We start from the raw sequence: 19,696 nt of genomic DNA on the forward strand, positions 1-19,696 counted from the left end.
TTGTGCATTTAAATAGTGTACCTTCAGTTTGTAGTCTGATTGTGTAAACATTTCTCCAGTAAAAATAACTTTCTATGTTTTTTTTTTACTGTGGTGTGGGCTCAAACTGTTGTGTATTGCACAAAGGCCACCATGGCCTCAATAGCCATTATTGAACTAGCTTTATTTAGAACTTGACAAAAAAGAGGGTATTATAATACATTGCTCAGATCTTGCAATATACTACACTCCCTCCCCACTTCAGTTAAACATGAATATGTAACATCGTATAGGTACATAATTTCCCAAAATACAACAAGACTAGATCAACAATATCTGAAACTTTAACAGGGTCTGTAATCACAATTAAAACAAAAGTAGGTATCATAATTTAGCAATTAATGAAAAGGGAATTTTTTTCTTCCATCCTGCATGGTTTCAATCAACCTATTTGGCATTGTTCTCTCTGTTTGACTCTCTCTATGGCTGTTTCATTTTTGTTGCTGATGAGACATAATGGGTCCTTGTGTTTTTTCTGCTGTCTGATATATTACTGGGAACTGGTAATTTGGAACTGAGGTATTTTGGTAGTCTGAGCGATCTTGGCCTTCTGCTCGGCAATACTAAACATTTTCATTCCATAAAGTGGCTATACACGCCAATTGCTGCTCTCAAATCTTTGGTAGAATTGGGGTTTGATTTGCGGCCCACCTTAAGTGTGTGTATATACACATTGCATTTCTGGTGATAACATCACTATTTTGATGATTTGAGGACTCATTCTGATGCATGCTTTTCAAAATCAGGCCAGTGGCTGCTCCCTGTACTCTTGGGGCATGTGCCTCTGGGTATTCTCTTCCAGGCAGATTCCTTTTATCATATCCTAGTTTTTCACTCTCACTGAATTCCCACACCACAGCAGTTACTTGATGAATTAGCTAATAGTATGACTTTTAGCCATACCAGCTTGTGTTTCAGTATTTTTACTGAGGAACCATTTCGGTTTGCTGTTCGCCATGGGTGGTCAGCTTTGTGCGAGCATGCCTTAAAATCCCACGCATTCTCTTGGTAACATGGACCGTATTGCTTGCTTGATGTCCATAATTTAGTTCCTTCCGCCGGGCAGCACGGTAACATTGTGGATAGCACAATCGCTTCACAGCTCCATGGTCCCAGGTTCAATTCCGGTTTGGGTCACTGTCTGTGCGGAGTCTGCACATCCTCCCCGTGTGTGCGTGGGTTTCCTCCGAGTGCTCCGGTTTTCTCCCACAGTCCAAAGATGTGCAAGTTAGGTGGATTGGACATGATAAATTGCCCTTAGTGTCCAAAATTGCCCTTGGTGTTGGGTGGGGTTAGTGGGTTATGGGGATAGGGTGGAGGTGTTAACCTTGGGTAGGGTGCTCTTTCCAGGAGCCAGTGCAGACTCGATGGGCCGAATGGCCTCCTTCTGCACTGTAAATTCTATGATCTACTCCCCCCAAATGAGGGTGATGAGACCCTCGGTTTCAACTGTTTCTTCTCCTCCCTCTGACCATTCTGTCCTTGGGCCTTTTGTAGAAGGGTCTGGCACATATAGGGTTAACATGGAACTGAGTGCATTACTGCCCACATAGTGATGTAGGAGGGCAATGACCCGACCCACATGAAGGGTCAGACTGGTGTTGGGCAGAGCAGTGTGCGCAAGCAAGCTTAAACCCTTGACACTATATGCACGTGGTTCATGTAGTTAATAAATGCAAACAATTTAACCTACTTCAAATTACGAAGACTTAAGATTTACCCAACGACAGCTTTGCTTGCTGTCAAAATTCAACTCATCAGCACTTACCCGTACAGTTTGAATATTAAAATTAAATTGTTCGTCTGCCTTTTTCTTCCCCACTGTCTCTGGTGTAAATGATTGGTATTGGTTGAATCTTAAAATATATATAATTGTGATTTGTGATCAGAAGAGAGCCAGTAAAGGAATCCAAGTTACCGGGAAAGGGCAGGAAAGTAGACATCAGGAATGCCGGATCAACCATGATCCAATTGAATGGCGGAGCAGGCTCAAGGGGCCAAATGGCCTACTCCTGTTCCTAATTCTTATGGCCTTATAGTTGATGAAACATATGTTGAAGACTTGAAACTGTATGTGCTAACTGTGTCTCCTTATTATGCCATGTGACCCAGAACAATTGGCTGCAGCATGTAAAGTAAAAGGATGTGCCAGACAAGGATGTCTAGTCTCCTTGAATATAAATCCTAAAAATAAATTGTGCTGCTCTACTGGTCTGGTCTAAAAGTATTTTCTTTTAGACCCTACGCACTTGAAGCAGGAAAATTGTCAAAATGTCTCAGCAGCAATAAGACAACCAAATAATAGTGGAACTGAAATCAGAACACAACTCGGCAGTCAAAAAAAAAAGGCAAGCCAATCCTTTTTTTTCAGGAAGTCTAATTTTTCTCGAGCAACAACTAGAAATTATTTGATTTGTGTTCAAGACCATGAAGTGCAACTGGTAACAAAAGCCAACTTATCCAAGCGACGTTTAGTGCATGGAACAAGAAAGCTAGTGGCATACCAAGTGGGGTTGGTTGAGGAAACCATGTGGCTATTATAACGAGGTAAAAACGTATAGGTGCATTGCTGTAAGATACAATTACTTAAAGTAAGTCGATCACTGGGATGCATTCAAAAAGGTTACTATACTATCCTGTAAGACTGGTGACCACCAAGTAGATCAACAAATAAACAGTTTATTAAGGTAAGTAACTATGCACAGAGAGTGAGATAAATGTTCCTGTACAGAGCGAGATAAATGTTCCTGTACACTGACTCTAAAACCTGGCAAGAAAACCCAAGATTAGCCGCAAGATTTGTCTGATTGTCTGAATGGGTCACATGGCCTTTGAGAACTCTTGCCTTAAAGAGGCACCCTACCACAGTTACTACAGATTGTAAATCATAAGATCTGTTCTGTTAAATATCTCTGAAATTATTTGTCATGAATGTGAATTGACTTTACAGATGATTTGGAAATACACAATTCCGCATATAGTATTATATTCCAAGTTGTAACCTCCATATAATGTACAGTTCTTTTTCCCATACATTTTATTCTGTAGTTTAAAGACCGATCAGATATGAATCTGATTCAGTAAATCTGGAGTCAGTGGGAATTGGGGAAAAATTCTCCACTGGTTGGAGTCACACCCGGCACAAAGGAAAATAGTTGTGGTGGTTGGAGGTCAATCATCTCAGTTCCAGGGCATCACTGCAGGTGTTCCTCAGGGTAGTGTTCTTAGGCCTAAACATCTTTAACGGTTTCATCAATGACCTTAATTTTATTATAATAAGTGAAGATGTTCGCTGATGGTGTTCAGCACCAGCTGTGACTACTCGGATACTGAAGCAATCTATGTCCAAATTCTGGATGAGTGGAGCTCCAGCAACACTCAAAAGAAGCTGCACACCATTCAGAATAAAACAGCCGGCTTGATTGGCACCCCTTCCACAAACATTCACTCCCTCCGCTACCGACTAACAGTGGCAGCAGTATGTACCATCTGCAACATGCACAGGGACTTGCCAGGAACCTTCGGCAGCATCTTCCAAACCCAAGACCACTGCCCTCTGGAAGGACAAGGGCAGCAGATACATGGCAGTGCCACCACCTGGAAGTTTCCCAGCAAGTCACGCACCATCCTTACTTGGAAACATATCACCGTTCCTTCACTTTCACTGGGTCAAAATCCTGGAACTCTCGCTCTTAACAGCAATGTGGGTATACCTACACCTCATGGACTGCAGCGATTTAAGAAGGCAGCTCACCATCACGTTCTCGAGGGTAATTGGGAATGGGCAAAAGATGCTGGGCAACCAGTGATGCTCAAATCCCATAAATGGATTCAAAAATAACAAAAATAAATGGCAGGCACAAATTTTCTTGCGTTACATGTAATTCAGTGTCAGCAGGATCATATTTAAACCTTTGCTGAGCGTCCTAGGAATACTTAAAATTAAAGGCCAGGTTTTATGCCACAACTACAAAGCTCTGCTTTTTGTCTGAAAGCCAAGACTGAGCAACTTTCATTCCAGCAAGCAGCTGCTATGGAGATGGTGTACTCCAGCTCATGCTACTGTTCTAATCATTCACAGTTTGATCAGGAGAAAAATGTGAACGGATACAATAGTGGCATTGAATGATACAAACGTGAACAGAAAGCAAATGCCCTCCCACACTGGTACTGTAATGCCAGCCAGACATTCATTTTCCCCTTGACTGAATTCCCTGTGCAAACTCGCTCAGCTTTTCCCTGGCTCTTTTTCAAAATTAATGGCTGTGTACTAAGAATTTTGACAGCAATCATGATCTCCCTTGTCTTGCTGGCTGAAAAAGCCAATGATGCACTACACAGGATGTGTAGTAACTTGAGAGATCTGAGCATTTTTAATATTGTCCTTTGTTGGGGTGATGTAAATAAAGTTAATTCAATAATGTCTTTGTGCAGTTGAGTATACGTTACTCTTTCTCAGTGTAATACACATGAAATATGATTGGGCTCGAAAGGAATTTTCTTGTCACTGTGGGTATGGCGTGAGCTTTAAATCAACCTTGGCGACGCATATTTATAGGAGACTAAAAGAACAATTTAATCCAAGCTAAGATTATGAGCAAAGACGAGATGTTGACGTGGAAGGACACCGGTGTGTTGCTCGTTGTGTTCTCTCTCTTATTGGCTCTGTTTATGGCGGTTAATATGGTCGCCGTCCTTAATTCTAATTATGCCTGCTCAAGAGTCGCCAGGTATCTTTTCGATACCGCCACAAGGTTCAAAACCGAATACTGATCGAAGACTAGATACACCAGTTAGTAAGTTCGAAATCAATACTCATTTATTTATTTATTTTTTAAAATAATTTTTATTGAAATTTTTTGAAAAATGTATAACAACAGAACAATAATAATAATAACAATAATAAACACCCCCCAGCACCTGTAACAGCGCATATAGTGAACCCTCCCCCAACCCAATAAACAACAAAATAAATTAACAATAATTAAATTAACATAAACAATACCCCTCTGAAACCTCCCCCCCCCCCCCCCCCCCCCCAGATTGCTGCTACTGCTCATCTAGTTCCTTATCGTTGAGCCGGAAAGGCTGCCACCGCCTAAAGAACCCCTGTACCGACCCCCTCGGGGCGCATTTGACCTTCTCCAGCTTAATGAATCGCGCCATGTCATTTATCCAGGTCTCCACGCTTGGGGGTCTCGCATCTTTCCATTGCAACAAGATCCTCCGCCGGGCTACTAGGGACGCAAAGGCCAAAACACCGGCCTCTTTCGCCTCCTGCACTCCCGGCTCCACCCCAATCCCAAATATCGCGAGTCCCCAGTCTGGTTTGACCCTGGATCCTACCACCCTCGACACCGTCCTTGCTACCCCGTTCCAGAATTCCTCCAGTGCCGGGCATGCCCAAAACATATGGGCATGGTTTGCTGGGCTCCCCGAACACCTGATGCACCTGTCCTCACCCCCAAAAAACCTGCTCATCCTCGTCCCGGACATATGAGCCCTGTGCAGAACCTTGAACTGGATGAGGCCAAGCCTCGCACATGATGAGGAGGAGTTCACCCTCTCCAGGGCGTCCGCCCATGTCCTCTCCTCAATCTGCTCCCCCAGCTCCACTTCCCACTTAGCCTTCAGCTCCTCTACCGACGCCTCCTCCACCTCCTGCATCACCTGGTAGATGTCAGACACCTTCCCATTCCCGACCCACACCCTCGAAGCACCCTATCCCTTACCCCCCGCGGGGGCAGCAAAGGGAACCCCTCCACCTGCCGCCGACCAAACGCCTTAACCTTAAGGTACCTGAACATATTCCCTGGGGGGAGCTCAAACTTCTCCTCCAGCTCACCCAGGCTCACAAACCTCCCGTCAATGAACAGGTCTCCCAACTTCCTTATGCCCGCCCTGTGCCACCCCAGGAACCTGCCATCAATGTTCCCTGGGACAACCCGGTGGTTCCCCCGCAGCGGGGCCTCCACCGAGCCCCCCATTTCCCCCCTGTGTCGCCTCCACAGCCCCCAAATCTTGAGGGTAGCCGCCACCACCGGTCTCGTAATGTACCTCATTGGAGGGAGCGGCAACGGCGCCGTTGCCAGTGCCTTCAGGCTCGTGCCTCCACAGGATGCCATCTCCATCCGTTTCCATGCTGCCCCCTCCCCATCCATTACCCACTTGCGTACGATCAAGACGTTAGCCGCCAATAGTACCCAGAGAGGTTGGGCAGCGCCAGCCCCCCCTCTATCCCTGCCCAGCTCCAAAAAGACCCTCCTCACCCTCGGAGTCCCGTGCGCCCAAACAAATCCCATGAAGCTGCTGTTCACCCTCCTTAAAAAATGCCCTCGGAATTAAAATGGGGAGGTACTGAAACAAAAACAAAAACCTCGGGAGCACCATAATTTTAACGGACTGTACTCTACCCGCCAGCGGCAGCATGCCCCACCTCTTAAACTCCTCCTCCATCTGCTCCACCAACCTAGTAAAATTAAGCTTATGCAAAGTCCCCCAACTCCTAGCCACCTGAACCCCCAGGTACCTAAAACTCCTCACTGCCCTTTTTAGCGAGAGCCTACCAATCCCCTCCTTCTGATCTCCCAGGTGTACAACAAACAGCTCGCTCTTGCCCAGGGTCACCTTGTAGCCCGAGAAACTCCCAAACTCAGCAAGAATCTCCATCACCTCCGGCATTCCCCCCACCGGGTCTGCTACATACAGCAGCACGTCATCTGCATAAAGTGACACTCGGTGCTCCTCCCCACCCTGCACCAGACCCCTCCACCTCCCCGACTCCCTGAGCGACATGGCCAGAGGCTCAATTGCCAAGGCAAAAAGCAAGGGGGACAGGGGGCACCCCTGCCTCTTCCCACGGTAGAGCCCGAAGTACTCGGACCTCCTCCCGTTTGTCACTACATTCACCATCGGGGCCTCTTACAGCAACCTCACCCATTTAATAAACCCCTCCCCAAACCCGAACCCCTCTAACACCTCCCACAAGTACCCCCACTCAACCCTGTCAAAGGCCTTCTCCGCATCCAATGCCACCACAATCTCCGCCTCTCCTGCCGCCGGCATCATTATCACATTTAGCAGCCTTTGCACGTTAGTGTTCAGCTGCCTCCCCCTCACAAAACCCGTCTGATCTTCATGTATCACCCCCGGCACACAGTCCTCTATTCTAGTGGCCAAGATCTTCGTCAGCAACTTGGCAACTACATTCAGCAGTGAAATCGGCCTGTATGAACCGCACTGCAAGGGGTCCTTATCCCGCTTGAGGATCAGGGAAATCCGTGCCCGTGACATCGTCGGGGGCAAAACACCCCCCTCCCATGCCTCGTTAAAGGTCCGAACCCAATACTCATTTATTTACACACACACTCAATTATACTCATGCACAAACTCTACTAACTATAACTACTACTAAAGCCTATACTTAGCTTTGGGTGCCCACTTAGTCAGAGGAACAATGGCTGTTGTCCGGTTCTGAGGTTGTTGGGATTGAACCTGTATGGAATAGTAGCTAGGAGCGTCTATCTCGTGGAGTGCGTTGACTTTGGATTACTTGTTCTGGTGTAGCTGCTAGGCAGGCCTCTCGTCGCTGAGAGCCAAGGCCAAGAAGAGCGATTCTCTCTTGCGGGCTTCTTATACCCAAAGGGGGCTTTGCGCACTTTTGCGCGGTCCTTGAACTTGGTCCCAATTAATTGGACCAATTTCCGGCTTGGGTCACTGTCTGTATCGAGTCTGCACATTCTCCCTGTATCTGCGTGGGTTTCCTCCGGGTGCTCTGGTTTCCTCCCACAAGTCCCGAAAGACGTTCTGTTAGGTAAATTAGACATTCTGAATTCTCCCTCGGTATACCCGAACAGGCGCCGGAATGTGGCAACTAGGAGCTTTTCACAGTAACTTCATTGCAGTGTTGATGCAAGCCTACTTGTGACAATAAAGATCATCATTATTATTATTATTAGGTATAAATGTTGAATTATTGGCCAATAGCCACAAGTGCCAGAATTTTAAAGGTTTTAATAAATTGCTTTGCAATTTTATGGGTTTTGAGGGATTTTGTCAGATTGCACCACAGTTTGTCAGAATTTGAAATATTTGAGTAAGAATGGAGTTGAATATACTAATACCACCATATCACTCAGCATTGAATGATGCTGCAGAAAAAAGTGTACAGATTGTGAATAGGTCTTTGCTAGGTGACGAGCTGGGCAGTAATTTCCATGTTTCTCTTTGGCAAGAGTCCAGATAATTTTATGGTCTCTTACAGAATTATCCCATTTTACAACAGGTTTCTCACTTTGAGTTAGTGTTTAAACATGCACCTAAGCCGAGGGTTATTTGCTTAAGCCTGATGTCAATATTAAACTAAACAAAAAGCAAGACCGAGTGAAGATCAGTCATGTGCTACAATCTTAGTCAAGACCAGTAACGGTTTAAAGAGAAATTCAAACTTGTGTTATCAATTAGAAAAACTAGGCACAAGATTTCATTTAAAAGCAAAATACTGTGGATGCTGGATATCTGAAATAAAAGCAGAAAAGACTGGATAAACTCAGCAGGCCTAGCAACATCTATGGAGAGAGAAATAGAGTTCATGTTTTGAGCCCATATGATTCCTTCATTTCATGATCGAAATGCAATCCTTTATTGTACAGGAATTAAACCAAGCAAGCACTACTAATACAGTTTGTAATTGCTTAAATGTTGAACTCCATTCCATTTTCTTCCACCCAAACGTTCCCCTATTCTGAACAGGATCTTAAGGTTTTATTCATTTTCGCCTGAGAACAAACCAAGGCATGCCACATCTCTCACAAATTCACTTTTGGTCTAGCTAAGGACCTACATTCCTACTTGGCAACTTCAGATCAGAAAACCCCCATGATTTCCAATAACCCTCTGCTCCTGGTCCACAGCTACTATACAATTTCTGGCAGATTCTGTCTACCTTCTCCTCCATGACTTAGAAACGGCAACTACTTGTTTTTATGAGAAAACACCTAGGTAAAACCCAAAATATAAGGCTCATCTCCCTGCCTAACGTATTTCTACAGCAACATTGGGATACTTGAGACGTTCCAAACAAAAATTTAAACTAATTATCTTTCATCTGGAAAACAACCCTTTTGATCTGGGATCCATATAAATAACTCCTATCTCTAATAGTAATAGCTACTTCTTACTAAACTTACTGGTTGCATCAAGAAACCCATTGCTTGCAAGTTGTTTTCAGAGCTGCTTTGGTATGGGTGGAACTACATGAATAATAAAAAATGTCTAACAAAGACAGAATAATCCTCTTCATCTACCAGTTAATGGACCCAACTGTCATTCTGACCTTAAGTACAAATAGGATCTTTGGGAAGCTGGCAAACAAACCTGGCAAGTGCAGATCAGCCAGGTATTTCCATTGATCCTACACTTTATATTTCAGCCCTCAAATAAAAATCTAGTCTTCTAAACACATAAATTATAAAGAAAAAACAGATATTTGCAACACAACATACATGAGGCATGGAACTGAAGAGCATTCAGTGCTGTTCAGCAGGTCATGGTATAAAACCACCGAGGTGGTAAGCAGAAGTATGTGATTCAAGCTGTTGTGAATAGGCTAGATGCATTCACATGTCTTGTGCATATTCTGCCAGTGCCCTGTCGATCACTTGCTTGAAAGAGGAAATCTAACGACTGGAGAGCAGGAGAAATCTTCTCCTATAATCCAGATTTCTCCTGCAGTCTAAAGTGATGGAGAGAAAGTGAAAGCCAAAAAAGATGTGAAAGTTTGCTAATATTATAGAATCCACCGATAGAGAAAAGTGAGTCAGGATCTTTTCAGTGTTACAATTTCAACCAATGGAATTGGTAATCAAAGTCAAAATTCATATTTGACACAGTCAGCAAAATTGAAAGCAGAGTCAATGTAATGGAGATGGAAGGAGTCACTCAGACTGAAAGGTAAAGAAGCTAGATGGGTTAATTGAAAGTATGTAGGATTAAAAAAAAACTTATTTCCATTATTTCTTGTCAAATATTTTTTGTTATAAACACATGCTGGTGCTAAGCAAAACTATTTTTTTAAATATGTAAATTAATTGAAGCATCAGTCATATGTTTTGGTTTTGATTCAAGTAGAAACAAGTAGGCAACACAACCTGTAAAATTTTCAGGTATTGTTACATTTTACTGTGCAGGTTTTTTTAAATGGAGAGGGAGTATAGCAAATTGCAAGATCTGAACATTTTGTTATATTGCCCTCGCTGTTGGGGAGGAAGTTAGTTCCATAATAGTGGTCTGCTTTGAGCTCGCCTTAATCTTTTCTCCGTGCAGTGCACACTAGCCAACTGTTACAATCCCAGCTAATACTGCTGGACAGTCAGATCCCCTGAGCAGAACCCTGGCTCGATGGACCGTAATTTAATTTTTTTGTTTAGTGATGTAGAGTCGCAGGACTACCAATTAATTTCTAACCGAAGAATAAAACCTTCAGAAAAGATAAACTATAAAGCACTACTCATTCACCTATCTATATCTTTCCAGATGTACAATGATTTGGAAGAATAATGCAGGTTACAAAATATGTATTACACTCTATGTTGTCGTTAAGTACGCAGTCCATGTAAACCAAAAGGCCAATGGTGGTCAGACATACCACACTCTGGAACCAAATGACAAGTACCACCCAATATAACTTCTGTGGCTTTGTATCAAATCTCCCAGATGCTTGTCATGCTGTAAACCACTGGTCTCACTGGAACTTTGACTGTCACATGAGTGTTTCCCATCTCCACTCTTGGTTAAAAACAAGCCTTGGAATTTTCCCAGAAACAACACCGTCTCTCATACTTTCACGGAGGATCCACTTCCAGGTTTCAATTTCTTCTCCGTATTCCTCTGCCTTGGATTACCATGTACATTCATGTTTCCACACAATCTCTCGGGTATCCGCCCTGCCAATAAAGCACTACTGCTTCACATGCTGCATTCAGATGTCACCAAATGTTTGATTTAACTCGGATGCCTTGTTTCTCACCCAGCTGACTTTGAATTTGGTTCTTGCATCCATCTCTTTTAGCTCAAAGCATGTTATCTGCTTTTCGCTTGACTTCCCTACAACAGGAACTTGTTCAACCTCTTGTTCTTTTCTTTTGCTTCAATTTAACTGTCTTCCTGAGACATACTTCTTGTCCCAACTCCCTGGATTCTGCATGTTCTTTTGGAAAGTCTGCTCCTTGCAACTCTGCTCCTCTGCCCTGTCCAGCTTCTACTGGTTGCAGATTAAAACTAACTAAAAGTTATTTCTATTCTCGGGTGCCCCCTGGTTGCTAAGCAACTTCCCAAATTACCATACAGAGATCTGAACCAAACTGAAGTCATTAACCCTTTCAAATACAGAACCACAAAACTAAATTTGCTTAATATTCTTTCTTATTTATTCTACTCACAAATACAAATATAAATTACCGGTAGTTAAAACTATGTTTCCTGACACAATCCAGATTTGACTTGAAGATTTGCACCTACTTATTAAACAAGACAAAAGGGTAAGGGAGATCAAAGAATGCAAATCCTTTGGCTTTTACATTTTAAAAATGTCAGTATCATGGCTGCATTCTAGCTCAATAATTTTTTTAAAAGCTGCATTATAGATCAATAATTTTTTTTAAATACACAACATGGAAATTATTATAATTTGAAAATGATGAATTTTGTTCTGTCTCACAGACAATTAAAATGATGAATTGTAGGTGGATTCATGATGTTTAACACTAGCTGGGAGTTTAAAATTGGAGGACCTATAAAAGAAGCCTCAAGGAATATGGAATGTATTGCAAACCTACAATGTAGTGGAACAAACTTTCATAACTTGATCAAAAAGAGCAGATAAATGAGAATTTTTTGAAAGCTGTAAATTTTATTAGCAGAATTATCAAATGTTTTGTGGATTATGGTGAGAAATGAACAAACAATGAGGGTCGAGAAATAAGATACAAGGACACATTTTGGGCTGTGACTTAGTCTTTGGCTGTGGCTTAGTCTTTGGCTGTGGATTGGGTGCAAATGACCCAAAACATCACCTTAAACTTAAAGAAGTAAAAGCCATGTAGAATAGTCCGAACATTAAGTGGGGAATGGAGGCATAGAGCCATTGGTCTGATTGTCTTTCTCTTCCCCATTTGTTTCTTGGTAACTAATTAAACTGCAAGCTACTTTGCATTAGGAAGCAAGACTTAAAACAAAAATAGGCCATTGAAGGTGTTTTCTGTTGGTATAACTAAATACCTGAGAGTGTTCTGTCGGTACAACTGAATACCCGAGAGACCGTGTGGAATGTGATGCTTGAATACATGTGGCGATGCAGGGGAGAGAAACATCGAGAGGAGAGATCAGAACTCAGTGGACAAGGTGTCCTGTTGTTAGGGAGACGATTTTGAGGCAAATACTTTGAGATTGGAAACCCTTGTGTGAAAAACAAAGTTACAGTGAGACTAATTGCTCACCTTGACGAGCGTTTGGGGAAAGTTGATAAATCCATAGCATCTGTTTGAGGTGTCACCTGTCACTTGTTTTCAAAGTGTGGTGTGTCTGACCATAGATAGCCAATTGATATATTGGGCTGCGTACTTACTGTGAACGTTAGCGTATAAGATCGATTTTGTTATCCTTGCGCATCTATACATATCTGTAAAGGTTTAGTTGTGGGTGAAGGAGTAGTGCAATATAGTTCATCTTTCCTTGTTTAATAAATGTTTTATTCCTTTGTCAAAAGTTCAGTAGTGGTCTCTGACTCTCCACGTTTCTGAACAAAAAATAAAAGTTAAGATCTAGCAGGCTTAGTTCCAGCCGAGAATCTGACTTATCCAGTAGTAACATCAACTGGATTGTAACAAATCCAGAGCATGGAAGGCCTTTCAACCCGTCTGTCTGTTCTATTTGGAAACCATTTAGAATTACTTATTGTGGACTTCCTTCCAGATTAGCCGTTGGCCTCGTCCTTTAGGGAATCATAACTCCATCTCTATACACGCACCTCCCAAACCCCCCCCCCCCCCCCCCATTTCCACTCCGAGTGTTCCCTTCTCAACTGGCCAGTTTATTCTTGAAAAAACTGATTGGCTCTGAATTAATTGCTTTGTCCGGGAATCTGTTCCACATGTCCAGTGTCTAGATGGAAAATACTTTTTTGGAATGTCTAACCATGCTCAAATGCAAATTCTGTATTTGCATCATCTAGTCACCTTGTTTTCAATTAATATTTATTTCCATCTCACCTGTACCTTAAATTAAAATTGAGTATTCTATCTGTTCAGAAGGAACAGCGATCTGCACTTGACCCAGCTGAAACAAGGAAAAGCAAATCTATTTGCAACATACTTGCTAAATGTTATGTTTGTGTTTTAAAGGTGCTTTTACTCAATTGTTATGTTTGGAGATGTTGGCCACAGCTTCTGAGCTCCATATGGCAATTGTCCTGGAAGTGCAGCCTTCCCATGGGAACTATGAAAATTGTGATTCCAAATTGTAGACTGTGGATGGTTTTGACTGTGTAACACCAATAATTAAACCTCTTCTGGGTGACTACTGCATTGCTGCATACCAACATTAGCTGCTTTCCTTGGAATTTCCACCGCTCTCCATGGACTTTCACTGACTGGAACCCAAACCATCACAGGCCTATTCTGACCCACACCCAAGGCTTGGTCAACCCTTCCACGCACCTCAAGGGCCGATCTTACCTTCATAGACTACTGCCATTCCCAAGGGTTGACTGACCTCCCAAGGTCTGATCCGCCCTTCCCTCTCCATTCCCCAGGCCTGAATTCCTCGAGGCATAACCCAACACCCTGCTCCCCAAGTCCTGACCTGACCACCTGCCCTCAGATGGCTAGTGCTATAAAAAAGAGGTGGAGTTTACTTACTGTTGATTATACGGCCCCCGTGCTAATCCCTTGGAGTGTGCTTCACTGCAAAAGTTTCACCTGAGCTGAAAGGTTGGGCATGGTGAAATCCAGCTGATCCTGAGGCAAGAACCTTTGAGGGGAGTGGCAATCCAACTCAGTTGCCTCTCTATCGGAAATTACGGCCCTTTGTACGGACCATCTCTGTCTGACTTTCTCCTTTGTTCTCATTTATACTTGGTTTGCTCTTTTATAGGTTATGAGAAAACTGAGGATGCCTCAGAAAAAACCTCATTGGCTGATCAAGAGGATGTGAGGACAATATTTGTTAACCGACCTCAGCTCATAAAGTTTTGTAGCAATCATGTCAGGTGGGAATAACTTTGGCTTTCTATTGAAAATCTGATTTTATTTTGCTTTTCTCTCCTCTGCCATGCGTCAGGGCATTTATTGTCTGTCATGTGAAGTATTACTTAATGTGGAAAATGAATTGCATGACCCCGTTTACGTGAAGATTTTCATGTTCATTGTTCGTTCCTAATGTTGTTTAATATATAGTAAACAATAGTATGCAATTGACCAGAGGTACTAACCTATTTTGTGCTAGAAAAGCATGCCCATGTATGAGTTGAGACAGTGCAGAGTTGAATGCAAATTTGATGCATTTTATTTCTCATTGTGAGACAGAAAATTCTGTGTGCATTCTCCCACTTGAAGTCATGGTGGTCTCCAGGAAGGTGACATTTACACTAATTCCACATTTCTAGGCCAGACAACCTCAACAGGGATTTGCCAAATTCTTTAATAACAAAACAACTGATAAAGTAGAACTGGGACCTTTCGATGAAGTGAAAAAATTGACACATGAAGATTATCTTTATAAAATAACACCGTGCAGAACAAAGCCATTTGGCCGATCGTTGGCAGACCTATGCAGTTAGTCCCACTCCATTCCCCTTGCCCATAATATATCCCTTCAAGTATTTATTCAGTTTCCTTTTGAATGTTACCGCTGAATCTGCTGCCAAAAGCCTTTCAGGCTGTGCAGTCCCAATTGCAACAACTTGCTGGGTTTTTAAAAAAAAATTGTGTTGTCTCTGGGCCTTTTGCCAATCAGCTTAAATCCATAAACTCTGGTTACCGATGCTTCTGCCACCAGAGGTAGTTTCTCCATCAAAGCCATTAATAATTGAGCTAGCATCCATTTCTAGTTGTGGAAGTGCCCAAACTACTACCACCCTTTTCGTGTGGAAGCATTTCCCAACTTGACTCCTGAAATGGCTGACTTTAGCTTTTAGGCTACGTTTCCTGGTCTTAAACTCCCCAAATTACAAAAACGGGTTCTCTATATCTACCCTATCACCTCATCTTAATATCATTAGAGTCATGGAAATTTACAGCACAGAAAGAGGCCAGTTGTAATATCCTGAAAAGTTTGATCAGCTCTATATTCAGAGAACATAAACCCCAATTTGTGTAACATTCTAGTTCAGCTTCTCCCATTTTACTTGGGGTCACCACAATACTAGTTGATTGCCCTTCCCTGTCTTCCCCTGTCAGTCACCTGTTCCTCTTCCAAGCTCACGACATTTAAGTCTCTTGCCACCCCATTCTTCCATTTCAGACTCCACTTGGCTACCTTCTTTGTTTCCACAATCGTCATCGGCCCATTGATCATTTCTTTCCTTCATCGGATGAGATTGTTGCTGGATGTTTATCCCTAATTGCTTTTGTACTAAGTAGCATGCCAGGCCATTACTGAGGGTAGTTAAGAGTCTGATAAATCTGCGGTGCCCTCCTTCCAGGCCAGTATAACCTTCCTTGGGTAAGGTCTCCAGAACTGAACAGCGTATTCCATGTGTGTCGAACCAGGGCTTTGTATTGTCGTAACATAACTTCTACTTTCGTATTCTAGTTCTCTAAATATAAAGACCAGCATTCCAGAAGCCTTTTTAATTATTGTAAGTACCTGTCCATTCCATTTCAACAATCTAGGTATATAGATACTTAAACCTCTTTGGATCTCCACAATTCTACTTTTTGCTATTTATAACTTTTTTCACTATTTAGAAAGTACTGTGTATCCTTTTTATTCCCAATTGGACACCTCACACTAGCCTGCTTCCTTCTCTCAATATAATTTAAAAATAAACTTGATTTTGATTTCCCTGTAAGTTTCCAATTTTATTCCCTTTTTCTCGCCCTTATCATTTCTTATCACCTTTTGTTCTTTGTATTTCACCCAATCATGAGGAACTGTGCTTTTTTGCAGTTCATGTATGCTTTTAGTTTTATGTTGCAGTCTTGTGTCAATCATTTTATTTTGGCAAGTATAGCTCTTGCTCCTTTGGCGTACAATTCAAAGTAACCAACTAATACCTGTATTTGCAGCACAGAAGGTCTGTGAGTACCTCCCTGAAGCCTGCTCCTTTTTATCTATTCACTTAATCCATTAATATTGCTTTCTAATTGTACTCTTTAAGTTACACTGCTTACAATGCTGCATTTCTTTATTTCATTGACAAACTTGGGTATGTGGCACTTGATGCCATCATCCAAATTGTTAACAGATAGAATAGAACAGTACAGCACAGAACAGGCCCTTCGGCCCTCGATGTTGTGCCGAGCAATGATCACCCTACTTAAACCCACGTAACCCGTATACCCGTAACCCAACAATCCCCCCATTAACCTTACACTACGGGCAATTTAGCATGGCCAATCCACCTAACCCGCACATCTTTGGACTGGGGGAGGAAACCGGAGCACCCGGAGGAAACCCACGCACACACGGGGAGGACGTGCAGACTCCACACAGACAGTGACCCAGCCGGGAATCGAACCTGGGACCCTGGAGCTGTGAAGCATTGATGCTAACCACCATGCTACCGTGAGGCCCCAGATACACTGAATAACTGAGGACCCAGCACGAATGCTTGTGGTACATTACACATATCCTGTCAATTGAAGCATTTACCATTTTCCCTTCCCTTGCTGCTCATCCAATCTCCTAACTGCATTATTACATTTCTTTCAGTTCCATGAGCTTCAACTATTGCTAAAAATCTCATACGAGAGCCTTTATATAGACTTCCAGAAGGCATTCATTAATAACAGCTATAGAAAAAGACATACGGGACCGGGCATTCCTGTGGGAAGGCATTAAAGTGTATATGACCTTGGAAGACTGTCCATTGAGTCTTAATGTAGACATGGCCTCTTGGAGATAGAATTACAAATAAAGGTATTTCAGAGGCTATTCATGACTACAATGTTGATGCAGTATCAAACACCATCCACTGTTGCACACCAATCAACTTAAAATGTGTAGACAATGGAAATTATTTATATTTTTGTCACATGACAAAAATGGCTTGTGATAGGAAGTAAGTAGAGTGCTTTATTAATCCGCAAAGACAGGCCAGGGTCAAGAATCTTGAGTGAATACACCTCACCCTAAATGGTAAAGACTCCTGCCTCAAAAATGTCATCACAGGCAGGGATGTGGAGTTCTTGTTGCATCTGCAGTTGGAATTTTGATTGTAGGGCTTAATCAGAGATTTTCTTTTTTAATACTTTATGACGGTATTTGAAAATTTTTATAACAGTAACATAAACAGTGACATCAACATGGTAAAATAAAAATTTCCCCCCTCCAGCCCAATCTTCACGCACCTCAACCATACAACAACAATCCGTCCGTCCCCCCCCCCCCCTTGGAATACTGCATCTGCTGACATTTTAATTTTCCTGAGAAAGTCGACGAACGGCTGCCACCTCCGGAGAACCCTGACATTGATCCTCTTAAGGCAAACTTTATTTTCTCGTGACTGAGAAACCCAGCCATGTCACTAACCCAGGTCTCTACACTCAAGGGCTTCGAGTCCCTCCTCATTAACAAGATCCGTCTCCCAGGGAGACAAAGGCCAAGACTTCGGCCTCTTTCGCCCCTGAACTCCCGGATCTTCCGACACTCCAAGCATTGCTTCCTCCGGACTCGGCACCGCCTGTGTTTATAGTACCGTGGACATTGCCTTAGCAAAATTCTGCCAAAACCCTCTCAGCTTTGGGCATGCCCAAAACATGTGGACATGATTTGCTGGGCTTCCTGTGCACCTCGCACACCTATCCTCTACCCTGAAAAACTTACTCATCCTAGCCACTGTCATGTGTGCCTGGTGGACTACCTTAAATTGTATCAGGCTAAGCCTGGCGCATGATGAGGAGGTATTAACCCTGTATAGGGCATCTGCCCATAGACCCGCCTCTAACTCTCCTCCTAGCTCGTCCTCTCTCTTGCCCTTAAGCTCCTCCATTGGAGATTCCTCCGCCCCTGAAAGATCCTGGTAAATATCCACTACCTTCCTCCCACCCAGGTACTGAAAACTAATCTATCCTGTATCCCCCATGGTGGCAACAGCGGAATGTCCGGCACCTGTTTTCTCAGGAAGTCTCGCAGTCCCGATTACATTATTATGTAATCATAATATAGATTTTGTACCAATGTATCAGAGAATGCTGGTCATAGTTTGTTGCTTCTCTACCTAGCAGCTTTTAGCAGTACCTTCAGCAAATGAACTGCAGCAGTTTAAGAAAACTCATCACCACCTCCCTCAGGACACCTCGGGAAGGACAATAAACCATGCCAACCTTGGGTTGGCTTAATATCAATAAGTTTTAACAAATGGGGAACGTAGAATAAGATTTGGTAAACTTCACTTTCTAGTTCTAAGGTAGCTACTTTTGATTTGATGCAAGACTAAATTTGTTCTAGGAACTCTCATAAGATGTCCTCAGTATGTAGTTTACCCATTTTATTTAACTAAATTGTTTCCCTTTTCTACCACTCTGTTTGATGGGGCTGGATCATAGATTCTACTGTGTGAATGTATACTGAGCTCTTTTATGTTTTACGTTCACAAAATTTGGGTCTAGATGATGTTTCGATAGTGTCTGCCAGTTTTCCCAAGAATGCTATTGTAGACTGTTATTTACAAAACACATTTTTGTTTATTTACGGATATATATACATCAACGTTATACTTTGATTCCCACCAGATCTGTCTCTTAGTCAGTTGATATTCCATCTGTTACATCAGTATCAGGTGACCCTGTTGTTAAATTCTTTACATTAAATCTTGTAAAGGTGCTTTTTGCTAATTTAGCAAGACTTTCATCCACTGATAACATCAGGTGGATCTGTGCTATGCTGACTTATTGAATCGAATCGAATCAAGTATACACATTTTAATTGAACCATTCGCCTTTGGTTCTATGACCATTCCAGAACACCACTGTCAGCATGGTTATTGGAAAATGGCCCTTCAGTCTTGCTCTTCACTGTGTCAAAAAGGTGGTGCAGACCATCCTCGCTGTAAAGATACATATATAGCTTAACATCCTCCCTTAGCGTTACATGATATTCTGTGTTTGGTTTTCCTAAGGCTGAGAATAGGGATGGAATAAATTACGGGACTGCTCAGCAGCAACTTCATCAGCCTTGTAATTGGGCCTCAGCGGCAAGCATGCTTTTCTGCTCGGTAAAGATGTTCCCCAGTTTGTAATTGCCTTGTATTTTAATTTTGCCAAGTGTTAACCTGTTGCATTCTGTGTAGTTCATCCTAGACCCAGTAACTGGTTGGAGGATGACTGTAATGTGATTTTAAGCCATTTCACTTCAGCTGATAATACCAAAACACCTGCATCAGTATCCAGCTTGCATTATGTGTGGTGACCATCAACTTCTAGTTTAATGCTCCAAGATT

The 19,696-nt window shown here is 42.6% G+C and overlaps 1 protein-coding gene across 2 annotated transcripts in view; it reads left to right on the forward strand.

Annotated features, from left to right (window-relative positions):
- The window catches only part of atp8a1 (ATPase phospholipid transporting 8A1), a 433,224-nt gene that overhangs the window by 75,272 nt on the left and 338,256 nt on the right, over nucleotides 1-19,696 (forward strand). For both annotated transcript variants that reach the window (XM_038791303.1, XM_038791304.1), the window contains exon 2: nucleotides 14,188-14,302. In XM_038791303.1, coding sequence (XP_038647231.1) covers nucleotides 14,188-14,302 — 115 coding nt within the window. The remainder of the gene's footprint in view (nucleotides 1-14,187; nucleotides 14,303-19,696) is intronic.

The sequence above is a fragment of the Scyliorhinus canicula genome, chromosome 3 (assembly GCF_902713615.1).
Source record: "Scyliorhinus canicula chromosome 3, sScyCan1.1, whole genome shotgun sequence".
NCBI classification, from domain to species: domain Eukaryota; kingdom Metazoa; phylum Chordata; class Chondrichthyes; order Carcharhiniformes; family Scyliorhinidae; genus Scyliorhinus; species Scyliorhinus canicula.